Here is a 25,270-nt window from a genome sequence, read left to right on the forward strand (position 1 = left end):
TCTCCTTTCCTCATGTGTTTCCCTCCTGACTGCACAGGTTTCGTCTGTGACTCAAACCACAGCGACCGAGCGAGAGTCTCTCTGTCAGCTCCTGCAGGAGAAAGACCAGCTCCAGAGAGAGCAGGAGGACCGCATCAAGAACTTGACCAAGTTACTGGTTACTTCCTCCAACATTGCGCTCATCCCGAAGGTAACAGATGACAGCAGTTTACTCAGAACCTTTGTTTCTTTCTTCTGTTGAACACAAATGAAGATATTTTAAAGAAAGTTGGAAACCTGTAACCATTGACTTCCAGAGTTTTAGTTTTTTCCACTATGGAAGTCGATGGTTACAAGTTTTCAGCATTCTTCAAAATATCTTAAACTGGTTTGGAAACACTCGAGGATGAGTGAATAGCGAATACATTTTTGCCTGATCTTTCCCTTTAAAGTCAAAGTTTGCAGTGTTTATTTTGGTAGCTCGCGTTATTATTTTAAATGGAATAATCTGTGCGAGGTCATCCACTGACATTTTGTTTTGGTAATCTTAAAGTTTGGTCATTTGTGTTACTTTAACTACTGTTAGATGCATGAACGCGCTGTTTATTTTAGGATTATCACTGCTTCATGGTATTTGTTTTGCTTGTAGAGTTTTGATTTGACCGTGCTTCTTTACTGAACTCTACTGATATCATGACCTGAAATCCAAACCATGAGAATTCTGCATTGCTGCACCTTTAATCGTCCCTCAGCATTTTCAAACTACATTTTGCCCACACAGAATGGAAAAGCTTATAAAATGTAAGTCTGTATATCTGATGATTGTGTTTTACACCTCAAGGTCCCCAAGCGGAGAGTGACGTGGGGTGGGAAACTGCTGAGATCTGCACATCTGCTGAATGAGGATCTCTGCTCCACTGACATGAGTTTTGCAGAGCCGTACCTCAAGAAGAGGAGAGCGGACTGCTCTCTGGCTGACGTCGGAGAGGGTATGAGCTCAAGGACTTTCATTTATGTACAATTTTTATCATTAGTTAAACATTATTTAACAGAGACAGTGCAGTATAATATTGATCCAGTTTAAAGCAGCTGACGCTCCACTCCTTTGCAGCCTTAAGCCTGATTTATACTTCTGCGTCAAACGGCGGCGTATGCTACGGCGCTGACGCATAGCCCTTCGCCGTGGCCGTCGGCGTGGCTGACGTGCACCTCTCAAAAATTGTAACTACACGTCGCAACGACGCGTAGCGCAAGCTCTGTGATTGGTCGGCTTGGTAGCGCTGACAAGTCTGGGCGGGACCGAGAGCCGCGCGAATGGCGCGAGCCCAATGGAGCGATTGTTTACAAGTGTGGAGTCCCGTGAAGGAGCTCCGGATGGAAAGTTTTGTTCTGTGTTTACCTCATAGTTAAAGTTGTTGCACGTCCGCCGGTTCCTGCCTCAAAATGAGCGAGTTTGAGTCACTTGTACAACCAGGAAGTGTTCAGGAAAAGCAAAAAAAAAAGCGAAGAAACTCGACACAGAGGAACATTAACACCTTACTGCCAACTAGCGTTTCGGAAGTGTTAATGCAGACCCACAGAGACAGCGCGCAGAAGTATAAATGCACAGCCACGCGTGTTGCATGCGCCGTGGGTTACGCCGGTCACTTGACGCAGAAGTATAAATCAGGCTTTAGTCCTTAGTTAGGTATTTTATACACCACAGTTTCACACAACAAACATCTTTGCTTATATATTCTGTATCCAGTTATATTATATTTCATTTTTTATCTTAATTTTGTGTAATGTTTGTCAAATTGTGTTTTTATATATATATATATATTCTGTATAATTTAGATTATTATTATTGAAGTTATTATTGTTATATAATGTTTTATATATCCTGCCATGGGTTGCATATGTGGCAATAAATAAACTTCAAATGTTCTGATCATTACACGAAGATGATATTATATATTGATCAAGAGTTTGTGCTTTTCTTGAATTATACAATACTGTTTTGTAATTTTGTTGTTGTGTTCAGATATGGATGAGTTTGACAGCCGCTTTGACTTCACTGCTATGGAGGAACCCAACATGGACATGGAGATGAGCAGCATCACTGTCCGCAGCTCCTCAGAGGGGTGAGAAAAAGCTCTATTAGGTTTAGAATAGCTCTTATGTCCAGTATTGTTCATATTTATGATTGTATATTTATGTAGCATCGTGTTCCTGTGAGACACAGAGTTTTATTCCACTGTATGTCCACTTGTAGTGCAATGACAATAAACCTCATCTTGATTTCCTCTGTTCAGGAGTCATTTTCTGGACTCTCCCCGTGCGAGCGAGCTGATGCAGAAGGTGTTGTCTCTGGAGAGTCAGCTGGAGGCCGAGACTCAGAGCAAACAGATAGCAGAAGAGATGAACGCTGAGCTCCAGATGAAGCTCTCGCATCTGCAGAACATGCTGGAGGCTCAATCTGCACCATCACACGAGGAGAAAAACACCATCTCTGAGCTGGAGAAGCAGATGGAGGATCTGCAGCGGAGACTGGAGACGGAGGTTCAGGAGAGACAGACCGCTCAGGAGAAGAACATCTCACTGGAGCTGAAAGTGGCAGAGCTGGAGAAACCATCAGAAGAGCTGCTGCACTCACAGAACACCTGCGAACGGGTACAGCTGCTAACACTACAGCTTATGCAGTGTCTGCCCATCTGCTTTCACCCTGGAACAGCAGTCCATTGACCCTAACTGGGTGAAATATGCTTAGCCACGCCCCTTCCCCAGTATGCTGCGAGTGCAATATGCAGTCTTTTTATTATTTTTTGTTATTACCTGCCTATTATTAAAATATTAAGTGTACATTAGTAGTTATACATAATCTCATTCTGCAACTCAAAACCTAAACCAAACTTCTACCTTATTAATTAAAGGTTTAATAATGTAATCTATCAAGCTAGTAGTGTTTGTTAATGCCATGAGTTGAGACCTAAGCTAACATTTTACCGAATTTCCTCGTGTTTTCAGGTCAAGAAAGATCTGGAAGAGGCTATTCAGCTCTGTGAGACTGTTAGTTTCGAGAAAGTGAGTGAACACTTGTATTTCTGACTAGTTTTGCATGACATTAAGACAAGAAATGGCTTTTGAATGCTGTTTTTCTGCCTGTTTTTTGTGTAGGATGCTGTTATTGCCGAGCGGGACATGATCAAGCACTCGCTGGACATGACGACAGAAGAGCTAGAGAGTCTGAAGGCAGAGAAAGACTCGCTTCAGAAAGAGAAAGACGCTCTGCAGAAAGATAAAGATGCTCTTCAGAAGGACATGGAGGAGAGGAGAGATGCAGATGAGTTTGAGAAGCTGGAGGAGGAGAGCAAGAGGGATTATGAGGTGATTAGATAATTAATTTGGTCAGGATTTAGACAATAGCTCTGTTTACATCCAAAGATTAAAATTTAATTCATGAGCAAAGCTAGATAAAGATTTTTATCTGATCATCATCAGCTGTTCAAACTAAATCACATCACTTTACTAATGCACACGCTGGACTTTATTCACTAAATGTGTTTACATCTTAATTCATGCATTTTTTTTTTTGACAGAGAAAATGTTTCTCCTACTCAGTTTTGTGTGGCATTTCAATGAAAATTATCAGCTATTTTGGTGATAATCCAAAATCTGCATAAAGTAGGTTAATGGAAACATGGCTAATATCTCATGATGAGCTGTTTTATTTGCTCTTCACACAGAGAGAATTGGAGGCTGAAAACAGCAGATTGGAGAAGAATTTAAAACAGTCTGAAGACATGATCCAAAAGCTGAAGGTTTGTCACATGGATGTCCTGCTCTTAAAAGGATAATTCATCCAATACTGACATTCACTCATCCTTCACTTGTCATAAACCAGTTTTAATTATTTTCTTTAGTTAAACCCAAAAGTAGATATTTAGAAAAATGTTGAAAACCAGTAACCGTTGACTTCCATAGTAGGGAAAACAAATACTATGGAAGTCAGTGGTTTCTGATTTCGTCATGAGTTTCTTTTTTTCGAAAGAATTTTAAGTATAGCTCCGCCCTAAAACACTGATAGCTCCACCTTAAAGCACTTATAGCCCTGCCCTATGTTTACATTTATAGCCCCGCCCTTCAGTCCTGTCATGTGACCTGAAGTGAAGAAAAGTGGTTTTTGAGGAAGAGGGAATGTGATCTAAAGATTGTAATGCAGTGGAAAACCCCCAAAAGTGTTCTGTACTGAACTGTGCTGTATTATGTGGTGGTAAAGCACATCATATATTGTTCTCCACAGGCTGATCTGGCGTTGATGTCCTCAGAGCTTCAGAAGAAAACAGACCTGACCACTGAACTGCAGGGTTTTGTATGTCACTGAATCACTGCACTCATAAAGTAAAATATTGCAATGCACCCCTGCCTGTATTGTTTCTCCTACATTTTTGCAATATATTGCATTCTGCAGAGTGGAAAGGATATTGTGCAGGAAGTGACACGTCTGCGCCGCTCTCTGGATGATGCTGAAACCCTCAGTTTGGAGACCAAGAAGGAATGGGCTTTCCTGCGCAGCGAGAACATCTCCCTGAAGGAGAGAGACGTGAGTAGACCAAACATCTGGGAGAACATATTTTATTACAATGAAGGAGTTTAGTTTGCATCTTATCTGCTATATTATTTATGAGGTTGATGTATTTTTACTGTTACAAATCTCTTTATTACTTAATAGTCATGTTTATAAAATGTTTAAGTTTTATCTGTTTTTTTCCTCATGATGTAACCCGAGTAGCTGAAATGGCAATAAACTCAACTCTCTCTCTCTCAGGTGACCCTGACTACAGACTACGGAAAGATGGAGGCGGAGGTGAAGATGCTTCAGGACAGGCTGGAGCAGGAGAAATCTCGCTTCAAGAAGATGCAAACGGATCTTCAGAAAGAGCTAATGGGAGCCTTTGATGAAAACACCAAACTCACAGCTCTGATGGATGGAAAAGTGCCAAAGAGTGAGTGCAGTAGTGATGGAGAGAGACTTCATGATCTGAAGCACACATACTCATTTACTCTATAGATCATTCATGTTTCTGCTGTACTATTTATAACCATCTATGAACTTAGCTAATCTTTACCCTTTATAGTGCACTCATTAGGAAAAAAAACTTGTTTTTTTTATATAAATATATTGTTAGTAATGTCAATGGAGTTAGCATATGATTCTTCACCCAATAAAGTTTGGAACCAGCCTTAAATGCATTTACCCAAATTTTTCTACTCAGTATCTTTCATGTCGTCATGGTCTTAAAGTTTTAAAATCTCCTAAAATTCAAAAACAAAATTATACAGGCCTTAGGTCTTAATTTCACTGAAATATGCTGATGTATACCACTAGAGTTGGCTTGTTTTGACACGTTATTTAAAATATGTAGCTAAGAAATTACAAAATTAGAATTTTTTTGGATGAAGCGAGTAAATCCTTAGTGTTTAACTCTGTACAAGTCTGAAATTTCATTCATAATGGTCCTTAAAATGTATTAAAGTCTTAAATTTGACGTGTGAAACCATTAATATTAAACCACTATATTATGTATTATATCAAAGTTTATGGCTGCACAGCGGCGCAGTGGGTAGCACGATCGCCTCACAGCTAGAAGGTTACTGGTTCGAGCCTCTGCTGGGTCAGTTGGCATTTTTGTATGGAGTTTGCTCCGGTTTCCCCCACAGTCCAAAGACATGAGCTAAAGGGGAATTAACTAAATTGGCCCTAGTGTGTGTTTGAATAAAAGTGTATGAATGTTTCCCAGTGATGGGTTGCAGCTGGAAGGGCATCCACTATGGAAAACATGCTGGATAAGTTGGCGGTTTATTCTGCTGTCGCAACCCCAGATTAATGAAGGGACTAAGCCAAAAAGAAAATGAATTAATCTAAATTTATTTATTGACTGTATTTGTAGTCCGTTTGGACAGAAATGCATATCTCCATATCTCAACTCTCTCCTAAATAGTTGCATTTTTCAAAAGCACATTGCTCATTTTATTCTGCTAACTTTTATCAAAAATTACTAAGGATTTTGTAAAAATTTAATAACAAAATGATTATGTCTATTTATTATGTCTTAAAATATTTTAATTTCTTTTTTTTATTACCTAGAAATTGTTCATTATGTGACAAATTCAGAGAGAAATTTAATTAATCGAGTCACAGAGGATTTTAAATTTTTTTTTGAGCTGTAATCTAAATTGACTATGAAGATGTTAATGTTTACTCTACTTATCCTCCTCTATAGATCTGACAGATAATGTTGTGTTGGAGAAAACAGTGTGTGATTTGCGTAAGGAGCTTGATCAGATCCGGGAGCGAGAGCAGTGTCTGCAGAGTAAAGTGAGCGAGTTGGAAACACTCCCTGCTAAAGTAGACGAATTACTGGGACAGGTTAGAAGAGCTGCTGCAAATCAGTTTCTGAGTTACTTTTGTGTCTGGATGACTTTATCAGCTCTCTATGGTGCATCCTCAGGTGTGTGTTGTGTCTGAGGAGCTGCGGAGCGTGCGCGAGGAGCGAGACGCTGTGTGTTCTGCTCAGGCCAGCGTGAATGAAGCTCATCAGAGGCTGACAGAGGATTACTCTACAGCTCAGCATCAGCTTCTGCAGATGGAGAGCGATCTGCTGGAGGCGCAGCTGAAGGAAACACAACTGAGCCAAGAGCTGAGCGACAACACACAACAACTGCACAACATGCAGACGGAGAACGACACACTGCTCACATCACTGCAGGAGGCACAGCAGAAGGTACAAACACACACACACGCATAAACACCCACACACACACACACACACACACACAGGGGCTGCTCCATTATGGGGAAAATCAGAATCATGATTATTTTGGTCACAGTAGTAATTACGGTTATTTAAATTGATTATCGTGGGCCATATTTAGTTTCTGCACTGTAAATCAGGTTACTATTACACCTGTACATTTCTAACATCCTGACACTTTCACAATTCTCAACACCAAAGCAGAAGCTGGAGAAAGTAAAATCAGCCTAGCAGAAAGTTCACAATGATGGAAAAGCAAAAATACAACAGAATAAAAATACATTCAACACTAATATAACACGTAATTATACCTATTTCAACATTTTACCCTGCTCGTGTGTGTCAGTGTGAGCAGCTGAGCGCTGATCTGGCGTCAGTCTGCGCTGAGAGAGATCTGCTTCTGTCTGAGAAGATGGAGGGAGAGTCTGAGGAGCTGCAGAGTCTGAGAAACACCATCAGCTCCATCACAGAGGAGAAACAGCAGATGCAGGAGATTCTGCAGAGCCTCCGGGAACAGCGGGACCAGCTCAAGACGGACCTGGAGGAGAATGTGGAGATGGTGAGCGCTTAATCATAGAGGGCTAATCATATGGGGTTTCTCTAATGCTGATATTTAGAAATCAGGGCAGTCGATGTGTTTTCCTTCATAAAAATAGACTGGATGCAGATAATTGCTTAAGTTTAACATTTATTGAAAAACAAATGTCTGTTTAATCAGTGCAGTATTGACTTTACAAGCAAGTGTGATTATGACGATGCAGAAATTTAGAATAATATAAGAGGAAAATATCAGATTGCACCATCAAGCAGCATAACGAGCTGTTTTAATGTCTAAATATCAATGGAAGTGAATGACACTGGATGTTTTGAGCTACAAAGATTCCAATGGCAATGCCTGCTCGTATGTCAAGCTTCAAAATTTATCACATTTATTAGCAATCACAAGTAAAAATTGCCTAAGTTAATAAAAATAAACACTTTCACTAACATGTAGATGTAAAGTTATGCCACATGTGACCTCAAACTTCCTTTCTCTGCCTCATATTTGAGCCAGTTTTGCAGGAAGAGATGGTTTTGATTCACATTAGATGGAAACGCTGCTTTATTCTCAAGTATTTGATGTAGTATTCCAGTTCTGCACTGTATTTTCAAATCAGCCAGATTAATCTGTTGACCTCTAGTTACTCTCACAAACACGATGATCTGATTTGTTTTAAACTCTCTTTATTTCCCTGCAGATGATTGAGACTCAGGCAGAACTGAGAGACGCTCAGGAGAAAGTGAAGGAGCTTCAGGGAGAAATAAACCGTCTGGAGTCTGGGAGAGTGGAGCCGGATGAGCAGCGAGAGGACGGACAGATGGACACGCTGCACCAGCAGGTACATGCCAGTAAAGGAAAACTGAGGTTTATTGCAGAGATAAAACATTTAGTGTTCTGCAATCTGCCTTTCAGTGTTTCTCTCATCTTGTCTTGTTATAAATCCAGTGCACTTCCATTCCTCTAAAGCACAGATCAGTTCATGTGCAGTAAAATGCAGTTTACTGCGAGGTGTGCTTGAAATTAACAAGGGTTATTAAAAATGCATTACACTGCTGATGTTGTGTGTGTGTGTGCGCGCTCTTAAATCTGATGTGCGGTGTATTTATGAGATTCATAAAGTCTAAATGTTTTTATTATTTGTTTTACTGTCATTTACTTCACATTTTGTGTTAGCCTGTAGACTTAAATCACAGTTAAACTTTGTTTGTTCAAAGTTTAATCACATCCAGAATACGTTTTTGACACCGTGTGTGTGTTTGTGCTACACACATGCATATAAACTATACAAAATCAGTGTTATTATATAGATATTTAGATTTTATTCATGTATAAATATACACATTTTCTATAATATATGCATGCATGTGTGCATTTGCATATACATAATAAATCTACATATTGCACACATTTTAAAAAGGTTTATTTTATTACGCATCAATCGTGATTAGTCCTTATCACTGGTCTTAAGGTTAGTGTATCTTGTTTATGTGCAGATAAAGCAGCTCACAGAGGAGCTGCAGGCCACAGTTGTAGAGAAGGAGCGTCTGCTGTCGGACAGATCTGAGCTGATGGAGAAGATGAACACAGACGTCACATCTTTAACAGAGCAGAGAAGTGAGCTGCAGGAGCGACTGCAGCAGCTGGAGAGAGACAGCGATACTATGAAGACACATCTGGAGGAGAAGGAGCAGACGGTGAGCAGCCTGTACCACAGCAGAGTCAGGACTTGTGTTAGGCTATACAATAATCAGGGTTTTCCAATGCTCCTGGAGTTTTAAAAACAGCTTGTCCATGCTTCCATCCACATATTTTATGCACATTTTGTATTATCACATAATAAATGCTTGATGGAGACACCAAAATGTGCATAACCGAGTAGGATAAACTCTTTATGTGATAATAAAAAGTGCAGCGACTCTGCTGTAAACACATTTGGTGAATAAACTCTGCATGCGCTTCATCAGTATGCGTGATGTGATGTTGTTTTCATGGATGATGATGATGTATTAATATGTGTGATGGGGTGCATTATTAGATGAAGCAGTATTGCAGTGATTGTGTTTGTCTGTTCATTTAGATGACCTGGAAATTCAGCTTTTTAGTCAGCAGAAGCCTGGTGATTTTTGTATGTTGTAATATTTGTAATGCATGTTTTGTTTTATTTCTCTCCAGATTCTCCAGCTTCAGAGTGAGTTACAGGAGAAACAGCAGCAGCAGATTCTGGACCAAGATCAGCAGGACTCCAGCGAGGAGAAGACTGATGAGCTGCAGCAGGTCAGAGATCTTCATCTTATTACTCTCTTCTACATTGTTATATACGACTGCTTAATCAATTTAATCTGATGTTTAAACCTGTTCTACAGATCCAGACACTGAAGGAAGAGCTTGAGGCTGTGTTAGAGCAGAAAAACCAGCTGACGTTGAGGCTTGAAGAGAGCGCTCAGCAGGTCAGACATCAGCCTCAGATCTGGAGCCCAAATCACTCAACATCTCAAAGCTAAAAACTCCTGATTTCTGATTTCCTGATTCCTTGACTGTTCACAGGTGTGTGTTGTGTCTGAGGAGCTGCGGAGCGTGCGTGAGGAGCGAGACGCTGTGTGTTCTGCTCAGGCCAGTGTGAATGAAGCTCATCAGAGGCTGACAGAGGATTACTCTACAGCTCAGCATCAGCTTCTGCAGATGGAGAGCGATCTGCTGGAGGCGCAGCTGAAGGAAACACAACTGAGCCAAGAGCTGAGCGACAACACACAACAACTGCACAACATGCAGACGGAGAACGACACGCTGCTCACATCACTGCAGGAGGCACAGCAGAAGGTACACACCCCCACACACACACACACACACACACGCAGGGGCTTCTCCATTATGGGGAAAATCAGAATCATGATTATTTTGGTCACAGTAGTAATTACGCTTATTTAAATTGATTATCGTGGGCCATATTTAGTTTCTGCACTGTAAATCAGGTTACTATTACACCTGTACATTTCTAACATCCTGACACTTTCACAATTCTCAACACCAAAGCAGAAGCTGGAGAAAGTAAAATCAGCCTAGCAGAAAGTTCACAATGATGGAAAAGAAAAAATACAACAGAATAAAAATACATTCAACACTAATATAACACGTAATTATACTTATTTCAACATTTTACCCTGCTCGTGTGTGTCAGTGTGAGCAGCTGAGCGCTGATCTGGCGTCAGTCTGCGCTGAGAGAGATCTGCTTCTGTCTGAGAAGATGGAGGGAGAGTCTGAGGAGCTGCAGAGTCTGACAAACACCATCAGCTCCATCACAGAGGAGAAACAGCAGATGCAGGAGATTCTGCAGAGCCTCCGGGAACAGCGGGACCAGCTCAAGGCCGACTTAGAGGACAGTAACGGCATGGTGAATATCCGCTCCTATATACAGTGTCTATAAAAAAATCCTCATACCCTGTGAAAATCTCTACCTGTACTCGCATCACACCCTGTTTTCAAAAGAGCTTTGGGATACAGTTGTAGAAAGGCGCAGGTTAGGAGAAGAGGCTACAACAGACAATTCAAAGCCTGATAAAGTTATTTGGATTTTAGGCTTTATGACCAGTAAAGTCATTATTTCAAAGGCGTATGACGATTTTCTATAAGCGCTGTATGTGATGGTTAAAGGAAGGTGTTTATAGAGTGTTTTTGTCAGCTTATGCAGGCTCAGCTGGAGCACGGCGGCCCACAGATCGACACACCGCATGATGAGCTTCTCCAGCAGGTAAACACCCACACCAGCTCCTCATCTGAGGCTGTATTCACAAAAACATTTAAAGAGACAAGAAACTCTAAGATGTAGACGGTTATATAGTTGAAGTCAGAATTATTCGCCCCCGTTTAATTTTTTTTCCCCAATTTAGCGGAGAGCAAATTTCTTCCAACACATTTCTGCACATAATAGTGTTAATAACTCATCTCTAATAACTGATTTATTTTCTCTTTGTCATGATGACAGTAAAAAATATTAGACTAGATATTCTTCAAGACACTTCTATATAGCTTAAAGGCTTCACTAGGGTAATTAGGATAACTAGGCAGGTTAGGGTAATCAGGCAAGTCATTGTATAACGATGGTTTGTTCTGGAGACTATCGAAACAAAAAATAGCCTAAGGGGGCTAATAATATTGACCTTAAAATGGTGTTTAAAGAATTAAAAACTGCTTTTATTCTAGCCGAAATAAAACAAATAAGAAAAAAAATAAAAATATATAAAAATAAAAATATATAAAAAATAAAATAAATAAATAAATAAAAATAATAATAATAAAAAAAAAATTTAAACAATTTTTATTTTTATTATTTTATTTAAAAATAAAATAAAAAAATATTATCAGACATACTGTGAAAATGTCCTTGCTCTGATCAACATCATTTGGGAAAAATTTAAAGAAGGAAAAAAAATTAAAGGGGGGCTAATAATACAAACTTCAACTGTATATGTGTGACACACTGCTAAAAACACTAGTAGGAAACCTACATTTCAATATTGAGTGATAATTGGTTATTTGTCTGTGTGTGTGCGTGCGTGCGTGCGTGCGTGCGTGCGTGCGTGCGTGCGTGCGTGCGTGCGTGCGTTGTCAATTTGGGTCTGAGCGCATCACACTGATCATGATTATCATCTCTTAGATTCAGCAGCTGAGAGAGGAGCTGGATGCTACCAATGAGGAGAAGAACCAGCTCAAGTCTGACCTTCAGGAGAATGTGGAGATGGTGAGAGACGAATGTGTTGTGCTAATGTTTTCAATAAAACCAGGTTTTCCTCCAAGTGCTATGAAATTGTCCAGTACTTTTAATATATTGTTTAATATTTTAATATTTACTTCTGCTCAAGTGTATGTTTGATCAAAAATATTATTGCAGTGTAATGTTTGAAAAGTATAGTTTTTTCTGTCATCAAATTTATCATCAATGTTCATTTGATCAAGCAACATTTTGTATTATTGTTAATGTTAAAGGAAAACTGAAAACATGCTCTGATTTTGTGGAGTCTGTGAAATTATATTTAGTTTTTCAGGATTCTTGGAAGAAATTTCCGCGCTTTTAAATGAGCAATGAAGAGTGCTCTAATTATGAGTCTGTCTAATGTAAAAGAAATCATCTTTTTATTTTTATTTTAATGCAGACAATTGAAAATCAGGAGGAGCTGAGAGCAGCCCTTGACAAGGTGAAAGATCTGCAGAAGAGTTTAGAGGAGTTGCAGACTAAACAGCAGGAGTCTGAACACAAGTCACAGCAGGAGCTCCAGGTAGGTCACACTCGCTCAATACTGGCTTTTCAGTAATAAGTAAGAGATGCACAGAATTTTGGGCTACTGAAAATGGCATCCACAGCATGTTACTCAGTGTTCAGCCAGAGTTTTAGTTTGTACATCACTAGTTGTAGTAAATAGCTGCTGTGTGTGTGCAGATGCAGCAGCTGAGAGAGGAGCTGGAGAGCGTGCGTCATGAGCGAGAGCGTCTGCTATCCGAGCATTCACCGAACACACACACTGATGCGGAGCAGATGAAGGCCGACATCACGTCTCTGACGGAGGAGCGAGAGCAACTTCAACGCACACTGCAGGAGCTGCGAGACCAGCTGATGCAGACAGAGCAGACGGTACACTCTCAATGCATCCTTAATGACAATCTGACTGCAGCGTTTATGCTTCAAATCAACAGGATAGTGAAAAGGAAACGGATTTAGTCACCACTGTGTACTTCTGATGTACTTTAAAGCTCTTGTGAAGTGATTGTAAATGAGTTTAGTTTTGTATAATGTAAAATCTGACATGTCCAATCAAATACTAAGAGTAATGTTCTGCCACACCAATTGTTTCTATGCATTCTGCATGGCATCCCTTTTTTTTCTTTATAGGTTTGTTCAAATTAATTTTCTTATTTATTAATTAATTAATTTATTTAATTCTGATTGTTGAACTGTGTCTCCTCTTAGGTGCTCCAGTTGAGGGCAGATCTGGAGTCTGTGTGTGCAGAGAGAGAGCGTCTGCTGATGGACAGGAGCAGAGATGTGGAGGAGATGGAGAAGATGAGCTGTAGACTGACGGAGGAGAGAGATGCGCTCCAGCAGACCGTACAGCAGCTCTCAGACCAGAGCGAACAGCTGAGGAGAGATCTGGAGGAAAACCAGGACACGGTGAGACTCTCTGCAGGATCACATCATCATCATCATCATCATCATCTTCATCATCTTCATCTCACACGTGTGCTGATCATTAGGGTTCCCGCATTGAATGGGAATTTCTTTTAGGATTTCTGATATCTAAATCCTGCAAAAACTGATGAATCTTTCAACATTTGCAGCAATATTTGTGTCTTTTTTTGTGTGTTTAAATGTACACATTTTTTTTTTTTTCATTACATTTTTAACCTCACGATCGATTGGTCTATATTTTTTTTTCTTGTTAGCCCATGATGTGTTGCCCAACATATGTGCTGAAGATTTGTTTTTTCTTCTGATTGTTAATCTGTGTCTCCTTCCAGGTGCTCCAGTTGAGGGCAGATCTGCAGTCTGTGTGTGCAGAGAGAGAGCGTCTGCTGACGGAGAAGAGCAGTGATATGGAGAACCTGAGCTGTAGACTGACTGAGGAGAGAGATGCGCTCCAGCAGACCGTACAGCAGCTCAAAGACCAGAGCGAACAGCTGAGGAGAGATCTGGAGGAAAACCAGGACATGGTGAGACTCTCTGCAGATCACATCATCATCATCATCATCTCACCCGTGTGCTGATGATCACTGTTCACACGGTTCATGGAGTTTCTGGAATATCATAGACATTTTTAAAAGTTACAGAATAGAAATTCATTAAATCAGGGAATTTTTTTATAATTATTATTATTATTTATTTTATTTTTTTTTGCCCAAGAATGGAATATCAGGGATTTATTATTATTATTATTATTATTATTATTATTATTATTATTATTATTATTAATATTATTATTAATATTATTATTTTGTCCAAGTTATGAAATATCAGGGATTTATTATTATTATTATTATTATTATTATTATTATTATTAATATTTGTCCAAGTTATGGAATATCAGGGATTTATTATTATTGTTGTTAGTTAGTTAGTTGGTTTATTTATTGGCCAAGTTAAGGAATAGCCAGGTTTTATTTATACCACTTATTTATACAACTTTATTTATACCATTTATTGATTAATAAATTGTTTTTTTCATCTAAGTTTTGGAATATCAGAGATTTTGTTGGTTTATTATAATTATTTTACTTCCTGTTTAATAAAATGTATTCTTTCTTAAGTGAAACAGTGCTGTTTACATCTTAGCCCATAATGTGTTGCCCAATATATGCGCTCAGGTTTTAGCTTTTTTCCTTCTTCTGATTGTTGAACTGTATTTCCTCCTCCCAGGTGCTCCAGTTGAGGGCTGATGTTGAGTCGGGCTGTGCTGAGAGAGAGCGTCTGCTGACGGAGAGAGATCAGGATCTGGCCTCCATCACGAAGGAGCGAGAGCAGCTCCTGGACCTCCTAAAGGCCAACCGAGAGGAAAAGAACCAGCTGAGGACAGATCTGGCGGAGAACCAGGAGAATGTGAGTAAATGAACTAGGGCTGAATGATAAATCACGTGTGATTCATGTGGCAGATGCAAATATTAGTCATACACAATCTAAAATAAATGGAAAATTGGTATTACAATGCACCAATTTGCTACTGAAGTATTGCAGACAGCTATAATATTATGGCCGTCTCCAGTAGATGATTCACTTATTCAGATAATCCGTTTAGAGTAAGTCTCCAGTAAATCGTTCATGTATCAATAAGCCAGTAGTTAATAGCATAAATTGTGAGCTAAACTAAAGTGTTACTGATGTGTTGATTTTAAACTCCAGCATTCCTGTATATACCCTGTATCACAATATTGCATATAGGGATATTTTCTAACAGTCCTAATGGTGTCAGATGAATCCCTCAGTGAAAGCATCACCCTGATCTCCTCTTTCTGTGCAGCTGCTGCATCTGCGTCAAGAGCTGGAGTCTGTTTCTGCAGAGAAAGATCATCTGGTGTCTGAGATGAGCCGAGAGCAGAAGGAGCATCTAGAGGAGATGAAGACGACTGAAGAAAAGCTCAGCGCTGTGACAGTAGAGAGAGACCAGCTGATGGAGAGCAACATCGAACACAACCAGACGGTAAGAACAGCACAACATCAGCTTCTGAACACTGAGGCTGCGTCTCAATCAGCTCCATTCACTAGTCACTAGCCTGATCAGGCTGTCAGATGTCTCAATCATGACCATAAGCCTAAAAGGGTCAGTTTCAGAGAGTTAGAAAACCTTATTTGTGTAATATTTTCAGCTCAAACTGAAACACACACTCTAGAGACAGCAGACATGCGTTGCACATCTGGTAAAAAGCATAAGAGTTTTATATATCGCCTTAATGTTTGAGTTTTGCTTGTATTTAAGAATGAAATTTGAATTTAGGGTTTCAGCTCAACTTGCAGTGGGAGATGTGTGAATTTCCTGTTTGGTAAGAGTGTCATCATTGTCAGATTGTGCAGCTGAGAGCGGATCTGCAGTCGGCCTGTGCTGAGAGAGACAGTCTGATGGTGGAGAGAGATCAGTCCAGCTCATGCAGCGCTCTGAGTGACGGAGGAGACCTTCAGGAGATCCTGCAGGGCGTCAGAGAGGTAACACAACACTGATGGTCTGATCTCTCACTAAATCTCTCTTCCGCAGCGAAATGTTAAACACATGCTTTTAAAATTACTTATTTTTTTGTTAAGAGAAAATGTATTTTGTCTGGAGAGATTTTAGAAAAAATAAATAAATAAAAATAAATATACTTTAAAGTGTGAATCCTTTAAAAAAAAGGAATATTTTGTTAAACGTAAATTTTAAAGTGTGTTTACAGGCTGTCTGCGGAGTCTTTAAAAGTGGATACATCAATGTAGAGAAATTTATGGTCCTTAAAGTCTTAAATAGTATTTGGCTAGGTATTAAATTTTATATAGTTTTTTATTATACAATGCTTTGCTGTATGCTAAAGTTTGCCTGAATTAAATCTGCAAATATCAGGATGCTGTGTAGTTTATGAAATCAGTAAAGCCCTGCTAGATTTGACATTATGCTGCATACCAAGGCCACACCATTATTTCTGCAGCTCTACAGGCGCCAACCTGCTGAATTAGCTAGATTTAATTCTTTATTCAGTGTTTAGAGTTTTATTCCATGTATGAATAATGTTTTTGTTTTGGATACATTTTTTTTACAATAATATTTAGTTAATATGCTGTTAGTTAATCTCGCCAGCGTTTCCCGTTGAAAAGTGGTTATAAGGTCTTAATGTATAAAAAGAGTCTTAACAAAGATCTTAAAAGCTATTGAATTTTATTCTCTGATTCCTGTTTATACTCTGATTTAGTTTGTTTGTTTTCATCATCATTGTTTTGAAATTGTGAGCACACAAATTGTGTAGAAGGCGATCAGGATACCACAGTGAGCATGAAAAGAAAATATGTGCAATAACCAGAATACAAGAAATTATGAATAATATATGAAAATAATAAAATCACAATAATAACAACAATAAAAAGGGCAATCTACCCTGTTAAACTAAAGATTAAATGACATAAATATAAAACTACAAATTAATAAATAAACACTACAGCTAAAAGTGCAAAAAAGCTGTACTAATGAATGAAATGTTAAGTAAAGGTAATATTAACCTAAATTAAAAGAAAAATCATATAACATTTATTTTATAAAGCACAACAAAAACAACAGGAGTCCACCACTGTGCTGTACAAAATGTCTACAAAAACATGTAGTAATAATAGTAATTTAAAAGTTGATGTTCATAGAAAAGATTCTGTTTACTTTATGGATGGTTAAAAGTCTTTGAAATGCCTTTTTATTTTTATGGAAATGTGTTATTTGTTAACTTGATAAACTCTGTGTGTCCTCCTTCAGCTGATCCAGGTTCAGGGAGAGCTCAAACAGAAGAAGCATCAGCATTCTGATCCGCTCAGTCCGACAGACAAGCAGAAAGCTCAGCTCCAGCAGGTACACCACAATGCTGATGCTAATAAAATTACACTTATAGGCTGGATGGAATCAAGAATGTACCCAGTAACACTTTACAATAAGGTTGTTTTAGTTTATGCATTTACTAACATGAACAAACAGTGAGCAATGCATTCAAGCTTGTTAACATTGATGAAAGTAGTTGTTAGTGCCTGTTAACTAGCATGAATTAGTATCTTAATAATGCATTAGTAGATGTTGAACTATGATTAATAAATGCTGTACAAGTAAAGGTCATACATGTAAAGTGTGTGTGTGTGTGTGTGTTGCAGCTTCAGTCTCTGACCGCAGAGATGGAGTCTCTGAGGAATGAGAGGATGGTGCTCAGGAAAGACCTGGAGGACGCGGCTGCAACTGTGAGTCTTCACATCGTCACTGTAGAGTCAGCAGATCATGCATGCAGATCTTACATGTTAAGTTAAATTTTTGGGTATCACAATGGTTCATGAGCATGTAGCACTTGGAAAGGAGAGCGAGGACTTATATTATGTAAAAAGGTGACTTCCGGGGGTGAGCGCAGTTATTGTTTTGTTTGTGAACTGCCATTGTGGACATGCAATAAAAAGGAGACTAGTTTCTCATTTAGTAAAAATACATAGAGATCATACATGCAGATCTTCATACGACAGCTGTTTGACTGAACGTTTGTTTCCTTCAGTCTAAGATGTATCAGGAGCTGCTGCATGTCAGTAAAGAGGAGCTGAAGCAGCAGCAGAAGGAGAACACAGAGCTCATGGAGCAGAGTTCAGCACGGGAGACGCAGCTCCAGCAGCAGGTCTGTCACACACATTTAATCATTCCGCTTTCAGATGGTTTAAATCTCAATTATGATTACTTTTGCAGTCCATGACACATTTGTATTCAAAACGTTTTTTGTCACGAGGATAGCCAGTGAAAATGACATTAAATAAAAGGATAGGATCTCTAATGTGTGGAGTGAGTGATTCAGTGTTGAATCTCTTCTGTTTCCCCTCAGCTGAACGAGCTGAATGAAGATCTCACTGCTTTAAAAGTGCTGCGAGACCAACACGACACTGAGATTCAGAGGCTGCAGTCAGAGCTGCGTTCACTGAGCAGAGAGAAAGAGGATCTGCTGGAGAAAAGCAGAGCGGAGGGAGATCTGCTGAGACGGGACCTGCAGACGGTATGCTGATAAATGAACGATGCTGATAAACAACACTTATGTACACACAGAAAGACCTTTTTAAAAAAGATTGTGATCTAAAATGTACCCATTCATAGGTGATTATTTGGTTACGCTTTATTTTAGGGTGTTCTTATTACAGTGTGTAATTATTGATTTAACATCTCAGTTATATAAAGTCATTACACAACACATTTATTGCAGTTATTATAGTAGTAGTTTAATACAACTTCTAGGCAAATGTACAATTAAGAATGTTTGAATATAAAGTAAATATAAAAAAATATATAAAGCACTTTTTTGTTTGCCTAATGATTTCATATCTAACATAAAATATTGCAAAATAAAATGCTTTCAAGCTCGCAACATTCTCACAATGCTGTTATTCACGTTTGTCTGCATCTCCATGGTGGAGTTCGAGATTGTGGTCATCCGAATGAACAAAAAGTGTAACCGTAAACAACATTATGCAACAAAACATTGAGCTTAATATGAAGCGATAAGACTTTATTTTGCACATGTGATATATGTTGTTCATTTCTGAATGCGCAGCTTCATGATCAGCTGGAGAAATCACCCGCAGAGCAGCTCCTGCAGTCGCTCACTGAAGAGCGGGATCAGCTCAGACGAGAGCTGCAGGGGAAGATGGAGAAGGTGAGGACTTAATATTACTGCACCGTTAAGGTTTTCCACAACATGGAATTTTAAAAGGTCTATTACAGACATTGAATGTCAGAGGAAGTGCTGTATGCTGTGTGTTTCAGCCACTCATAAACATTGGGTGAACGCTTAATATTCTCAGTTCCTTTTACAGCACTGATAATGTAATTTAATTAGTGCTGGGCAAAGATTAATGGTAATGAATCACATTTGAAACGAAGCTTTCTGACATTTTATATATGTGCATTACATATATTTATTATGTATATGTGATGCATGAAAACAAAACTACTATTTTATTACATAAATATTTAAATTTTATATGTAATTTGTATTGAATACAGATTTTATATCTAAATATGCATAAATGTTTTCTCAAGTATATGCATGTCTGTGTATAGTTATATATACATGTTAAAAATACTCCGCACACACACTTAAATTGTCAAAACAAATTTCTTTTTGGGATGTGCTTTAATTTGTCTTCCGCTAAATGTTATTAAAGGTTAATCAGTTAGATATATTCAGCATTAATTTATTTGTTCAAGTGTGTAACAAGACTGTTTAAACACAAGTGCCGTCAGGAGCAGCAGACGAGTGCTGAAACTTCTCTAACATCTCCAATATTTGTGTTGCTGTTGTTGTATTTTCCATCAGCTCACACACGTCGAGACGAAAGCAGAGCAGCTGGAGAAGCAGAAGATCCTGCTGGAGTCTGAGGTGCACTCACTCAGCCAGGTGTGTGTGTTTCTACACTACTCAAAGTCATAGTTTTAATGGCATTTAAGGAATTTATTTTTATTATTTATTTTTTGGGGGAGGTTTAGGGTGTTTAAAATAAACAATTCATAGTTTTGAACACCTTTGAACAAATCCTTCAACCTTGTTTTTAAGATGAGTGTTTTTGTGTTTCAGTCTCTCTCTGAGGTGAACTGCAGCGTTTCTCCTGATCAGAATAACACACAGTCCAAACACTTGATAATGGCAGGGATTGAGACGTCAGAGGAGAAGCTGCAGGTAAACGCTGATGTTGAAGATAAAGAGCGTTTCTCCTTCTTTGACCAATAGTCTGACAGTAGCTGTATTTTCTCCTGTGTGCAGACGGCCTTTACAAAGCTCCAGCAGATCATGGAGCGTCCGGTGGACCAGTTATCTGATGTGAACCGTGAGGAATGGGCTGTGCTGTATCAGCTAGTGCCGTTTATCCCTAAAGAGCGCAGAAACATCAATACCACACACACCAAAAAAACAACCCGGCTGAACCACGCCATCATCAAGATTGCTGTAAGAGTCACAAATACACACGAACACGCATATCATATTCAATTAGTGAATAGTCATTTATATGTTATATATATATTATACATTTATTATATTATAAATAAATATTGATATGGTGACCTTTAGTTAACAATTCATTTACCGTTTACTGCTGCCTCATTATCTGCCTAGTATTAAGATATTAACTGTTTATTAGCATGATATTTTTCCAATATTGTACAGCCTGACACACACACACACACACACACACACACACACACACAGAGAGTGAGTTGTTAACCCAGTGTCCTCACAGGAGGCGTACCAGCGGCTGGCGCATCGCTTCCACACACACTTCCAGTCAGAGCTCCAGCGAGACGTCTGCTGCTTCCAGGAGTCTCGACTGCAGGATCTGCTGCTCTGCATCTCTCCGGCTCCGTCTCAATCCCTCTGCTCTCTCCAGGACGACTTCCAGCAGCTGTGGGAACAGAGACTCTCACACCTGCTGGAGAAACGCCAGCAATACCAGCAGGTCTGATCAGCTTCATTGATTATTAACAAACGCTGCTGATGATATCTGCTTTGTTCAGTTGTGCACCAAAAACCACTAAAAAATCCAAATCCTATCAATTTCAGTATTTGTTGAATGATTTTGTGTTAAAGTAAAACCATCAGTATATAGCAGCAATCATATAAAAAGGCAGATATAGAGGGTTAATAACTACATGGAGGAAATTAGTTTATTTTATTTTAGTTTGGTGTTGTAAAGCTGCTTTATGGAATTTCACATTCAATCATTTATTTATAAAGTGCCTTTAAACCACGAAAGTGTTGTACAAGAAGGTTACAATCTGTATGAAGCTATTACAATATGAAACTATTTATTAAAATACATAAATCATGATAACTATAAAGCAATATTATTTCAATTTCCCCCACCATAAAGCTGTTTTGACATCTGCGGTGTTGAATTGAGTGTGTTTTTGTGTGTTTTGCATGTTGTTCAGAAACTGGAGTGTGTGCTGGTTGTCCTGGAGGAAGGGTTAACCAGATATGCAGAGATGCTGTCGGAGGAGCGTCAGCACAGGACTGAAGAGCTGCAAGAGCTGAAGACTCTGCTAAGATCTGCTCACGCTGATGCTGTCATTGAGCTGCTGGAGAGACAGATCAGCCGGCGGGATAAAGCCGCTGAACGACTCAACACTTACTACTTTGTGAGTAAAACACACTATTATTACAGTGGTTACCAACCTTTTTTAGCCCACGATCCTTAACTTTGGCCTTGCTGAGAGGAAAGATTCACACATACAAAAACCTTGATGGAAAAATAAAGCTGCATTTAATAATAATAATAATAATAATAATGTTTTTTTTATGCACTTTTCTTAGACTCAGTCTCAAGCTGGAAATGCAAATGAAACATGGCTATGTAAAAGCTCTAGTTTAACCTACTTTAGACTTTAACTCATACAATCGAAAAAATCTGTGACAATGCACCTGTATTTTAAGTCTATATTTCAGGATGTAGTAGACCACATTAAATAAAAAATATATTTAACTAATCAGCTAAACATTAAAAATTAAATCAAACTAAAAGTGTGAAAGTCTGTTGATGCTGTTATCACTGCAAATGCAATGTGCATATTTTTAAAAAGCACTCAAAGTTAAAATAATTATTCACTCTATTTTGACATGCACAATATTGATATGGTGGACATTATGACAATATATTGAATTATTGAAAATCTGCATGTGTATTTGAGTGATGATGATGATGATCAGCTTTTGAATTGATTGGTTCTGAATGTTGTGTGTTTGCATCCGCAGGTTTTGCTGAATAAGTGTGACTCTGAGATCAACCCTCTGAAGTCTTCCTCCTCTGAGTCTGAGCGCCAGCTGGAGGATCAGAGAAGGCAGACGCTGACGCTGCTGAAGGCCCAGAATGGCACACTGCCCAAAACTGAAGCTGAACTCCTGCAGGACAACCAGCATCTGTCCCAGCAGCTCCAGCAAGCACACCGGCATGTGGAGGTAGTAGAGAACGCTCAATGCATAAATATTACAAACATAAACATTAGCTGAGCAAGCATACATAGTAATACTGTATCCCAACAATGCACAAGAGTGCAACAACAAGCAGTTTGACGAGCGTTATCTGCACAAGATGCAACATGACAAACAATTAAATGCAGCCAGTTAGATGCACAGAATACTACACTACTCTATGCTTATAATCTAATTAATACATATTAAACTTCTTTAATGTTCGATAGCACTACTGTTGATGTCCTCAATCTAGCTACCCGTGTTTGTCTGAAGTCATCAGAGAAGGGGTCGGGTGAAAAGTGTATTGATTGTGGAGTGCAATACCTAGATTTATCACTAGGTGTCTCTCACACACTGCACATTTAAACATTTTGTTTCGTCTTGCAGGAAATTCAGGAGCAGATGAAGGAGCTGCAGGTCCAGGCTGATGCTTCAAACCAGAAGCAACATGAAGATCTGCAGGAGCTCCGAGTCCAGCTGATGGAGCAACAGAACCTCGTCCAGAGCCTGGAGGACAAGCTGAGGCACTCTGAGGTGGGTTCATTTCTGTTGTGTCTGTGTGTATTTTTGATGATTAGTTTTTACAGATCTGGCTGCTCCTTAAACTGTTGAGGAGTGAAACCAAAACAAAGCAGACCTACAGTAAACACATTCCAGTTCTGGAGCTCACTACACTGCGAAAAAAAGCTCTTCAAGTTTTGGTCTTGTTTTAAATCAAGAAGCATTTTTTTGTAGACAGAGAAATATATTGTGTTTTAAGTAATAATAGACTAAATTAAGTTAATTTTTTATTAAAACAAGCAAAATAATCCGCCAATGGGGGAAGCAAAATCTTGTTTTCATTTGGCAATAGCATTATTTCACCAACCCCACTGGCTGATTATTTAGCTTGAGACCTTTTTATTAAGTGTCACCTATTATACTTTGAACATCTAAATAAGATAATTACAAAGGGATTATAGAGTAATCTATTATATATATATATATATATATATAAAGGCAGTTTAGTTTTTTTATTATCCCTGTTAAAGTATTGGTCGTGTATTGTGCTTAAAGCATTTTATCACGCTAATATATACATTTGATCCATAGTAAGATCATATAATTAAGTGGATGCTTTAGCATCTGTGGGTTTCTCTCAGCATTTATATTTTCCATCTTTCTGAATGCATCTTGCAGGCTTTGGTGAAGAGCAGCATGACTCCAGCCGCTTCTGAACTGGCCGCTCTGAAGGACAAGCTGGTGCAGATGGAGCTGGAGCACATCGCCGTCACCACCAGCCATGAGAAAGAGTATGTGTGCAATTACATCTTCCTGTTCATTTCATAATAAAGTCATAATTTTGGCTTGATGAGGTATTAAAATAAGGAAACAGGAGTTCTGTGTTTAGCTGCTGAGTCGGATGTGATAACCTGGAGTGGAGCAGGAGCCCGTTCTTCTCTCTACTGAGGGTTTTGTATAATCTGGGCATCCACTCCAGGTTTTCTGTTCCTGCTCTCCCAAAAACTGCTCTGTTCACTCAGTTTTACAAGTTATTTATTTCATGAATGCCTGAACACAACATTTATAATACTTTTAATGCTTATTCAACACGTAATTACACAAGCATGTCCAATTGTGCACCTGAAGTGTGTGCATCTCAGTTTGCTGCATGTTAAATGTGTTGCATGCAAGATTTCGACTTTACCAAGGCATAAAAATAAAAACTATAATTGCAGATTTACAATTTAAGAATGTGCCGAGTTAACAAGCATGTTTAACAATAGCTTTTAAAATACACAATCTGGTGATAATAAAGTAGTTTAAAGTATCTCCTATTTAAATAGTATTGATCTCAGTTATGAAGAGTGTTGATTACATTTACATTCAGTCATTTAGCAGACAATTTTGTCTGAAGTGACTTACAATTGATTCAGTGATTCAAGTTCTGAGTAAATAAAGCAACTGTTAGTGATCAGTGAGTTAAAGAAATGTGTCCTGAATGTAGTGCTTTTCCCACTTTAATCCGTGCAGATCCTGTGCTGTGCTGTTTAATCTGTCTAACATGGTTTTCTAATGTTCTCCTGACAGGATTTCCCAGATGAGCTCCATGCTGGAACACAGAGGAGACGTGATCCGCAAGCTGAAGGAGACCCTGAGGAAGCAGCAGCAGGACGATGAGCAGTCCTGTAAGACCCAGAAACATATCTCCATCATAATGATATTCATAATCTGCACTGTCCATGATCGGTGTACAGGATAAGACTTCAGAATATTTTGAAAGAGAGTAGCACAGCAAATTGTCTGCTTTCCTCTCCAATTTATCTAAATGAAATTTAAACCAAGAAGCATTTTCTAGACAAGCAAAGACAAAATGATCAATAAACAAACACAATAATCTGCCAGTGGAGTAAGTGTAATTATCTTATTTCAAAATTAAAACATGTTTATTTTTTGACACTGGCAGATTATTTAGTTTGCTTTAAGGAAAATTATTATATAATTTAAATAATTTAATATTTTTTATTTCCTAGTTTTTTATGAGTAAAAAAAACAAAGAAAATTTCTATACAGTCTGTAATGTTTTTTTTTTTTTTTTTTTTTTTTTTTTACAAATTACAACGGAAAAAATATTTTTTAATAATTAAATTAATAATTTATATTAATGATATAAAACAGTCCACCCAAACATGCCCCAGATAGAATAAAAATATACATCACAGTTCTACTTGGTTAAACTGAAAACATTAACAGTGGAGTGTGGGAAATGCCCTACTTTCAACTCTTAAAA

The 25,270-nt window shown here is 38.5% G+C and overlaps 2 protein-coding genes across 5 annotated transcripts in view; both read left to right on the forward strand.

The window, feature by feature from the left end:
- tmem255b (transmembrane protein 255B) overlaps positions 1-25,270 on the forward strand; it is a 131,719-nt gene that overhangs the window by 85,696 nt on the left and 20,753 nt on the right. The gene's annotated exons all lie outside the window — the stretch shown is intronic.
- cenpe (centromere protein E) overlaps positions 1-25,270 on the forward strand; it is a 36,196-nt gene that overhangs the window by 8,002 nt on the left and 2,924 nt on the right. For 2 of the 4 annotated variants that reach the window (NM_001327759.1, XM_087236351.1), the window contains 42 exon segments: positions 38-190; positions 821-968; positions 2,003-2,102; positions 2,274-2,631; positions 2,986-3,042; positions 3,136-3,345; positions 3,705-3,779; positions 4,262-4,330; positions 4,430-4,561; positions 4,787-4,964; positions 6,243-6,388; positions 6,471-6,743; positions 7,120-7,332; positions 8,012-8,152; positions 8,808-9,008; positions 9,487-9,588; positions 9,678-9,761; positions 9,859-10,131; positions 10,490-10,702; positions 10,991-11,059; positions 11,966-12,049; positions 12,462-12,584; positions 12,746-12,937; positions 13,274-13,474; positions 13,822-14,013; positions 14,717-14,896; positions 15,315-15,494; positions 15,857-15,994; positions 17,277-17,369; positions 17,663-17,746; positions 18,049-18,165; positions 18,367-18,534; positions 19,087-19,188; positions 19,852-19,932; positions 20,110-20,211; positions 20,296-20,478; positions 20,771-20,986; positions 21,462-21,668; positions 22,282-22,485; positions 22,888-23,034; positions 23,680-23,792; positions 24,571-24,668. In NM_001327759.1, the coding sequence (NP_001314688.1) occupies positions 38-190; positions 821-968; positions 2,003-2,102; positions 2,274-2,631; positions 2,986-3,042; positions 3,136-3,345; positions 3,705-3,779; positions 4,262-4,330; positions 4,430-4,561; positions 4,787-4,964; positions 6,243-6,388; positions 6,471-6,743; positions 7,120-7,332; positions 8,012-8,152; positions 8,808-9,008; positions 9,487-9,588; positions 9,678-9,761; positions 9,859-10,131; positions 10,490-10,702; positions 10,991-11,059; positions 11,966-12,049; positions 12,462-12,584; positions 12,746-12,937; positions 13,274-13,474; positions 13,822-14,013; positions 14,717-14,896; positions 15,315-15,494; positions 15,857-15,994; positions 17,277-17,369; positions 17,663-17,746; positions 18,049-18,165; positions 18,367-18,534; positions 19,087-19,188; positions 19,852-19,932; positions 20,110-20,211; positions 20,296-20,478; positions 20,771-20,986; positions 21,462-21,668; positions 22,282-22,485; positions 22,888-23,034; positions 23,680-23,792; positions 24,571-24,668 (6,400 nt within the window). 4 annotated transcript variants of the gene reach the window in all.

The sequence above is a fragment of the Danio rerio genome, chromosome 1, assembly GCF_052040795.2.
Source record: "Danio rerio strain M-AB ecotype USA chromosome 1, GRCz13ab, whole genome shotgun sequence".
Classification (NCBI taxonomy): domain Eukaryota; kingdom Metazoa; phylum Chordata; class Actinopteri; order Cypriniformes; family Danionidae; genus Danio; species Danio rerio.